Here is a 9,205-nt window from a genome sequence, read left to right as displayed (position 1 = left end):
TTTGTTTAACAAATTTGTAATTAAAATGAAATGGTCATGAAAAGAGAAGAAAAAAGAGTGTGTTTAATAAGTTTGTAATTAAAAAAATAATAATTATGTACATATATACAAGACAATATATGCACACAAGTGCATGGAGCAATGGTTGGGGCAATGGGATGCCACGCACCCCACCGGCGGCAATCGAGTCCCGATTTGTGTCGTTGCGCAGCAGCATATATAAGTTTCATTGAGATGTAATGAGAATGTAATGAAATGTGACGGATGTCAGCGTAACTGACATGTATATATGTACAAAAAAAAAAAGAGCCCATTAACGCTTCTTCTGGGAACTAGCCCCTCCCATTTTAAAAAATTACAAGACAATATATATATTAAATAAATAGAAATACAATTTAGATCTATTTTAAACTAATTGAGAAATCCAATTTTTAGGATGTAATTTTTTATTCGTTAATATAAAGAATATGAAGAATTAATATGTGACAGAATTGAATGATAAAAATAACAATAACAAAGTTAAGTTTTACTACTCTTAATTATGAAATGGTCATGAAAAGAGAAAAAAAAAAGAGTTTGTTTAATAAATTTGTAATTAAAATAAAATGGTCATGAAAAGAGAAGAAAAAAGAGTTTGTTTAATAAATTTGTAATTAAAATGAAATGGTCATAAAAAGAGAAGGAAAAAGAGTTTGTTTAATAAATTTGTAATTAAAAAAAATACTTAGGTACATATATACAAGCCAATATATATATAGAAATTACAATTTAGATTTACTAATTGGGAAATCTAATTTTTAGGATGTAAATTTCTATTTGTTAATATAAAGAATATGAAAAATTAAATTATGACATAATGGAATCATAAAAAGAAATTATATTTTAAAAAAATTGATTCCTTTCTATACTTAATAAATCTCAATTTAAAATAAATCTGAGCTCATAGAATGGCACATCCTTTGGTTGAGCCAAGTTTGCAGGGTTTGTTCAAGATACCTTGATCACGTTGCTTCTTGACTTCCTGTCTCTTTTAATTCCTTTGTTGGTTTTTGCTTTCCATGACTTCATCGTTAAGATCCAGTGAGTAGGTGCCCCGCTGTATTTTTCCATAATCTTCTAGGTTATCCTTTGTTTTCAAGATTTTGAATTTATTTCTCTTTGGTTGGAGGTTGTGTTTCATTTTCTCCCAACTTCTTCAAATCAATCATTCAGTTTTTCCTCTCAAATCAATCATTGAGTTTTTCCTCTCAAATCAATCAGGATCAACCTCCACAATCGCTTCGCTTTTCTCTAGACCTTCGGACAGTCGTAGATAACCGGTCAGCTGCCACCTGGGAGGCCCATTAGCTCTCTGCCTTTCACCCAACCCAAGACCCGTCAAGGCTGGCCTGAATTCAGATTGTAGGTAGATCTTAGGTGTGTTGGGTGTTTGCTGCCAATATTCATGACAGATTCAATATTTAAAGGTAAGGCTATCGTAATCAATCTCCTATGCCGACGTGAAGTCCATGCACTGTAATTTCAATTTCTCTGCCAAGGCTCTTGTTGGGTCTAGGTAGGTGGTAAGCCTTCTTTTTTCTTTGGTGTCATTTGCTGACATCACGCACTCCCCTAAGGGCGCCTCTCTGATACTAATGATGTTCTCTGTTAATAATTGAAGATGGGCCAGATGCTACTCAATCCACAGTGGGGCATGAGCAAGTGCGTCTTTTGTAGATGTGAAGTCCGGGTTACTTTACCTGCCTGCTCCATTGAGCCACTGTCCGCCCTAGAATATCTTCTTTGCATAGTTCATCAACACTTCTAGTTCCAAAATGATTCTCGAGTTTCCCGCCATCTTCAAATGGCTGCCACTCTGCATTTCGTAGGCCACGTTAAATTTAGTCTTTCCGTTATTGATCCTGCTGAATATTTCTGAAATCCTGGCTAGTTCGCTATGTGACTGCTTTTCAGACACTACCGTACTAAAGTTGACATCCAAAGGCCATTGAGACCACCCTCCTTGGCTTGTGATGACTGACTTCAAGGTTTGCTCGAAGTGGGAGATGAGCTTAAAGATTTCACCACCAAAAAAGTTGCAATGTTTCCACAGAAACAAAGCCCTTGTATATGCCTATCGAGCTGCTACCTGGTGTGCATCATAAACTCATTAAGATTTTTATTGTGAAAGCCCTCGTAGATGCTTATTGAGCTGCTACCTGGTGCATCATAAACTCATTAAGATTTTTATTGTGAGACAAAATTAGATAAGAAATCGCTGAATGTATGCTATAAACATCAAATACACAAGGTAAGATCACATAAATTTACACCTGTCACCATGTAGTGCGGATAAATTTACTGCAGACAAATAACTGAACAAAATTCAATTTCATAAGCAAATGGTGTTCTCATAGATTTCAGCCATTTAATCTATATGGTGACTAAAAATTGATCTTTTCTGCAACTATGTATATTTACACGTACTCATTGGAACTCCTCTGCAAATGTGAAAAAATTTTTAATCATATAAGACATCCAAATTGAGATCCAATAGAAACTGTGAAGTATTTTCTTGTCCATGGCCGCTCTAACAAATATTTAAGATCGTCATTGACTACTTGTTCACATATTAATAAAACAGAACATGCAATCAAATCTATTCAACAAATTAGTAGATTAGCACAACCATATAAATTAAATGGTTGGTAAACACCAAAATGCATCAATTTATAATAAACATCAAAACACTTACCCTGCTTTACTATGAAGATTCTTAATCTGTAAATAAACTTTGCTACAATATCCTAGGCCAATACCATGGCTTATCAATACCACACGCCCAAAAAATCATAACTCACTTCATATGGCACTTGTTCATATGAGACTTTTTTAATTAATCAATTTAATTAAAAGAGTAAAAAGGAGAATGCTTCATTTGGAGATAAATTTCAACTTTTGAATTCTGTATACTATAATGAATATTCTAGAATATTCTGTGGAGGTTAAATCCCTACCATCCTCCTAATAATTATTGGTAACTAAATTAAACTTCTAGAACCTTTATTCCAAAATAGACTTGCATATCGATGTAAAAACACCTTTTATGCATCATATCATTATAAAAGATTTTAACCAGTAAAATACAATAAAAATGCAAAAAGAACTCTATAACATAATTGACATTAAACGAAAATGCCACAAATATCAAACACATGCATCCCCCTTCTGATACAATCAGATAAATACATCACCAATCTTGCTTGTTGAATAATTCAAAACAAGGGATGTCAATTATACAAAACAAGCTTTCTTATTGTTGCAGCTTGCAACATTTTCACTTCTGCCCTTGGCAAAAGGAAGTTTGATTGGCTTAACTTCCCTCCTGTGCAATATTGACCAACAATGGCCAAAACCATAGATCTGCGGAGGAATAGCATGAAACCTGGACATTAGACAGCACTGCACATAAAGCATCTGCAAAAGTTTGAACATTCGAGATTAGGCTTGAAAAGATTGAGATATACCAGCCAATCCAAGCCAATCCCTCTACATGGGAAGAAACTATCCTAAAATTATCCTAGGATGTATGCTTCATATGCTGTTCTCCTCAAACAGGTCCAGCAAGGCCAAAGTCTGCAAAATAAATACACAATCGTCAACTCTTAAATAACGTGATAAGCATAAATAATAAACTGCTAACTGATGGGTTGAATCACAAATTCGTGTGTCCCATGGACAGACCAAACTGGCTAATATTATAATTTGTACCTCTGGGACAGACAGCTGTAGCCGGAACTTGGGACCATCATAATGATGCAAAATAGGCCTAAAAGCATCCTCTTCAAGTGGTTTGCACACCTTTTTAACACGAATCCTCACCTGAAGTTTCAACTCATGTTAGTAGCTTGGACCATGATCACTTTGCAAGTTAAAAAATTGGAGAAATATAGCATTTCAATAGTGAATACTCTCCCGAGATATAATGGACAGCACATAAAATAATAACAGCTTCTGTTGAGAGATATACAGTTGAAGATATCATTCAACATGTATAAGTAGATGCTGCAAAAAAGCACTGAATCTATCAAGCATGACTCAAAGTTGTGTGGAACAGTTAAATGCACCTGTGCTGGAAACCTTGATTCACCTTTGCATTTTTTGTCTTCCCAAGCAGTTGGATCAATATTGGATCCTCCAAAGCTGATGGCCTGAATTACAAATTCGAATTAGAAATCACCTGCAATTTCATCTTATGCTACAGACACAGACATTTGAAAATGCTTTCAAGGATTTAAGAGTTAACCTGATATATTCCATGCAACTGATGGGTTGTATAATTATACAAAAAGAGTGGCAGACCTGGTGTTATGGCACGAACAGAATCCCGATATCGTTGAGGCAAACCTGCGAGGAAGAAAAATATGGCAACTTAAAATGGATAGAAAAACAAATGGCGAAAGGAGACCAGTCAATAGAGACAAATATGCTCAATAGCATATAGCACTACAATCATTTACTTGAAAACTGAAAGTAGAACACTACCAGATGTTTAATGTATAAATCAGTGATCCAATTATTTACTTGAAAATAGAAAGCTACCGGCGAGGTATATATCATCCATCCATCTCTTTAAAAAGCTATGAATAAACTTTGATTAACAAATCCACCAGTTACCAGATATTACTTGTCAACAAAGAACTGGAGCCACGCTAGGTTGTGAAATAGTAACATGATGATATTAAACGTGTCCTGATATAAACATGTAACTACAACTGAAAGAAGATCAACGGAGCACCTGGCCAGATGGCTGAGAGAACCTAGCAACAATTGTCTATTGATCCTTCGTAGGGAAGCCCTATATCATTCAGAATAGGACCTCTCTCAGTATTAATATTGCCCTCCAATTAGGCCAAATTCAAAATTATTCACTCAGCTATTATTCTAGTGCAGTCACAGTCATCGACCAAAATTAAAAAATAATAATAAATATGCAAATCCACACCACCCAAACCTCAAATGGTAAAAGAAAGATGCTTAAAACACATACAAACGAGTACATTATATTAATCACAAAAATGACAGAACACGATAACAAAAATTCAACCAGAAACCAAAACAAATGCTCGCCCGTAGATAGAGTCTCCAGCTAAATGAAAAATTATAGCTCCAGGAAACACATAATCTCATATTTTGCACAAAATACTTGTAGCCTCCATTTATCCACCAGCAGTCCCAAAATGAGGAAATATGAAACTCCCCGCATTTCAGAAAATCCAACCATATTCCCAGAAAGATTGGAAAAATGCAAAAAAAAAAGAACAGATATATCTACAAAATCAGAAATAAATAATCCAAACTTGGGCAAGGACAATGAAATTTCCGCCAAAAAAGCATAAATCAGAAAACACACCTTGCCTAGAACACTAATGGAATATGTTATGCCTAATAAAACAATACATCATGTTCATCTTCAGAAAGCATTCCGATAAGATAGCTGCATGGCTATCAAAAGTATAGAATATCTGCTTACTACATTACAACAGGACTCAAACAAATTGATATCTGAGGCAATCGAAGCTGTAAAATATCTAACTTAACCGCCACAGCTCACTTATCTCAGCAGCGACCTCACTGACCTGGACTATCTGTAGTTTGTTTTAACTTTTGCATGAAAAAAAGAAATCTCAAGTTTCAACACAACCTCATGAAATAACCAGCTTCATCACTTCGTCAAGCAGATTGTGGTCAGTGATTACATCAAGCCACTTTCAATACTCAGACCCAGGTTCAAAATCTCCCAAAGACATGTTGCCTGGTGTTCAGGACAAGGTCACCAGAACATAGAGCAGAGCAGAAGTGAAAACTGGAGCATGAATGCCAGAGCACTTCAAGAGCATTATTTATATATATATAACCTAATTTTAAGGTCACAGCCAAGCCAGACACCCACCAAATCGGTGTATGAGATCCCCTTTTTGTGGGACACAGGACTCTCCTCCATGCAGCAATTTAAGTCTTAAAGTCTACGGAGGCGTACATACTCTACTCCTTTGAAATTAAATGTGTGGCATCTTAGGAGAAAACACATGTTCTTAATCATTAGGCCCAATCAAGCTATATATGCATATACACACACATATCCATGCACACACAAACACAATATATATAGAGAGAGCACTTATATTCTAATAAAACATGTAGAATACCAAACTAGCTGCAGAATATATGAAAACATGCATATTTGTACTACTTGTAGATGAATACTACATTATTATGAAGTTAGAAATGTCATCCATAGTATATTAATGACTATATTAGAACTTTTCTTTGTATATTAATGATCATATTAGAACTTTGAAAGAAATCATTACAAATAAACGAGCAAGAACATTTAAATGACAAGCAATGTTCCACCATTACTTATATCGGGATCTTCTTCATTAGTATCATCCTTCATCCTTGGCCTTTTGTCTAGCCTTCGCCTCCACTTCAATCCTCTAGGAACATGAAACACCACCACCTAATTTTGTTGAACCTGCCTAATCCAAGCCTTAAAATGTGGTAAAAAAATTAACATGCCTAATCAATAAACTTGCTTTGAGTGAAGGGTACATTTTTGCTAAGGCCATGACAAGGGAGTTCAACTATTCAACAATCAATGCCACCAACATTGGCGTACATAAAGGGCTTGGTGCTCTGGATTAAATGTCAATCACACACCTCATATGTGATAGAATCCAATGAAAATGCTGCAATCCCATCAATCCTGAATTTCTGAAAAAGTGTTAAGCCTGCTAAATTCTGAATAGGATACAAAATTCTACTTTTAATATACCACTCACAAACATCCTAGAACAATTAATGACAATGTTAAAAATATAAGTACAGCGATAAAAATAATATTTTTTTTTTATCTTTGCTTTTTATCATTTTACTTTTGGTCAAAACTTCTCAAAAACAGCATACCAAAACAACATACCGCTCGCAAACATCCTAAAACCATTAATGACAATGTTAAAAATATAAGTACAGGGATAAAGATAAAATATTTTTTTTATCTTTGCTTTTTATCATTTTATTTTTGGTCAAAACTACTCAAAAATAACAGTCATGGGATCAATGTATCCAAGGACAGCATCCAAGGAATGCCCGGGGAGTGTCCAGGAATGATGCATGGAGCACCTGGGGAGCACGCTCCCTGCCCCAGAAGCATCCAAGGTAACACCGTGCTCCCATAGTGGCAGAAACATCCCAAGGAATGCTAAAGAGTGCTCCATGGACACTCCCACTCAGAGCGTGGTTCCCGGGAGGGAGGAGGAGAAGCAGCCCCTGGGGGTGTGCTCACAGTAACACTGGTCCAGGAACCAGAGTTAACTACAGTATTCTAAACTAGGTCAAAGTACCAGCGAGCTTGACAGCACATGAATGTAGTGCGTCTCAAAGGACGACGCCGGGTGCAAGTGTAGTATATTTGACAGAAAAAATATCGCTTGGTCATGGTATCTAAACCAAAGGTATAGACCAATTTGTTAACAAACGACCATTGATAAACTAAAAAAGAAACAGCTTTATCATATTGCTAAGTACTGGAAACAAAGAAAATAATGACAAGAGGGACAGATGGGACTCACCAAACAGCTGCCGTTTGAGATCTTCTTGCATAGTGTCGTTATTGCATACAAAGATGTAGCCACCGAGGATCTCATTTCTAGGGAGCATTTCCGAGGATGGCAATGTCTTGAACCGCTTTTCGAAGCTATTGTTGTTGTAGCTATTGTTGTTGTAGTTGTTGCCGTTGCTACTGTTGTTGTTGTTATAATTAATGCCATGACTTATGTTATAACCGCCGTGTATAATTCCAACTTTGGTGCCAGATTCGGCTGGTTTCCAAATCAGGTTAAATTGGTTGTCGTTAACTTCCTCAAGCTTCCCATTCAATTTCCCCCCTCTCTGTTTCACTTCTGAATAGAAAGTTTTAGGCTCCAGACTGTTAATCCTGTCACTTTTTCCTCTCATTTGTTCGAAGATAGCGAGCTTCGAGGCAGCCAGCGTCCAATTCTGATCCTCTGAGCTCAGGCCCCGAAGCTCCTCCCCAAACTGCCCGAACGCGAAAGAGTCCACCATCTTCCAAAACTTAACTCAACCGATTTAATCTCCACAGTCAGATTTCAGCCACTGCAATTACGATATAGAAATTCCAAAATTCAATCTTCGGATGTCACTTGCAGAAACCTTTAAATAAACAACAAAACAGCCTGAAAACCGATAAAGGCAGGTGTTACTACACTGACTCACATAATTGTTTACTAACCACAAGAAAACTTTTTAAAATAGGAGCAAAGCAGCAGTGATTACTTAAATCCTGTGCAAACTCCAATTTTAGGACATCTGATGGAAAGCCGCAAGTTTTAGTGTTGGCTGAACTGATTTTTGACTGAAAAACGACATTAAAGACGAAATTTTTATCACTTTGAGGAGATCAGAGACCTTAAGCTATGAACTTGAAGAAGCAAATGTAAAAATAACAGGGAAAAAAAAAAAAAAAAAAACAGAAAGGGCAATAGGGCTAAAGCAACAACAGAAGAAACTTGATGGTTTCTGAGACAAACCTGGTTCACCCAAATCTGCAACTTCCTCCTGCAGAAACCTTTCCGGTACTAATGGAGATTCAGTATTTGAGAGCCTGAAGCGCTCTAAGCTCCTTTCCTTTCAGTCAGTATAAAATGCCAGGGTTTCATGTGGATAAATGAGAGGGAACTTTCATGCCCATGGCCATACCCATACCATGCCCATACATACCATAACATCGTTTTAATTTGAATTAATTTTCAAATCACAGAATCTCAGCATCCTTTTTTCGCATTCTGTTTTTCAAATTAAAATGGTATATTCTCACTTGGGTTCCATTTCACATGTTTATTTATTTTATAGTTTTAAAAGTTTAGTGTGATACAGATATAAACTTAATGGTTTATCATTAGTTTAAATGTATCTTAATTTTAAATCTATAAAGTTTTTAGAAAGATTAAATCTAAAATTTATTAAACCTTTATAAAACCAAGTTTTTGGAAATACAAATTTTAAGTTAAAATGTGTACCTATTGAATAATCTCTCAACTTTTCATAAAACCAGATGAATATAAACTTTTATATATAAAAGACCAAATGGAAATATTTAAATTTAAAGTCTTAGTCATGAAATTGATATATAAAATATTTTATT

At 35.6% G+C, this 9,205-nt stretch overlaps 1 protein-coding gene across 8 annotated transcripts; it reads right to left on the bottom strand.

Annotated features, from left to right (window-relative positions):
• Positions 1–3,128: 3,128 nt before the first annotated feature.
• Positions 3,129–8,742, bottom strand: LOC149206596 (B2 protein-like). Of its 8 annotated transcripts, XR_016252579.1 has the most exons (8): positions 8,592–8,737; positions 8,338–8,416; positions 7,614–8,237; positions 4,286–4,386; positions 4,107–4,190; positions 3,751–3,861; positions 3,507–3,615; positions 3,129–3,402 (listed from the first exon to the last, which is right to left on the bottom strand). XR_016252579.1 is itself a non-coding variant. In XM_089395485.1 (7 exons), the coding sequence occupies exons 3-7, from the start codon at positions 8,104–8,106 to the stop codon at positions 3,574–3,576; spliced, it is 831 nt and encodes a 276-aa protein (XP_089251611.1). In that variant the 5' UTR covers positions 8,107–8,157; positions 8,278–8,416; positions 8,592–8,737; the 3' UTR covers positions 3,129–3,573. The 8 variants fall into 8 exon arrangements, 7 of the variants coding, with proteins under 7 accessions (XP_089251611.1, XP_089251607.1, XP_089251610.1 ...); XM_089395485.1 differs by having other exon boundaries at positions 3,129–3,615; positions 7,614–8,157; positions 8,278–8,416; XM_089395481.1 differs by having other exon boundaries at positions 3,129–3,615.
• Positions 8,743–9,205: the final 463 nt, after the last annotated feature.

This window comes from Pinus tabuliformis, chromosome 1_2 (genome assembly GCF_031772625.1).
Source record: "Pinus tabuliformis cultivar Carrire ecotype Pingquan chromosome 1_2, CPIR1, whole genome shotgun sequence".
Lineage (NCBI taxonomy): Eukaryota > Viridiplantae > Streptophyta > Pinopsida > Pinales > Pinaceae > Pinus > Pinus tabuliformis.
Note: the sequence above shows the minus strand (reverse complement) of the source record. Positions and strands in the feature narration are given on the sequence as shown.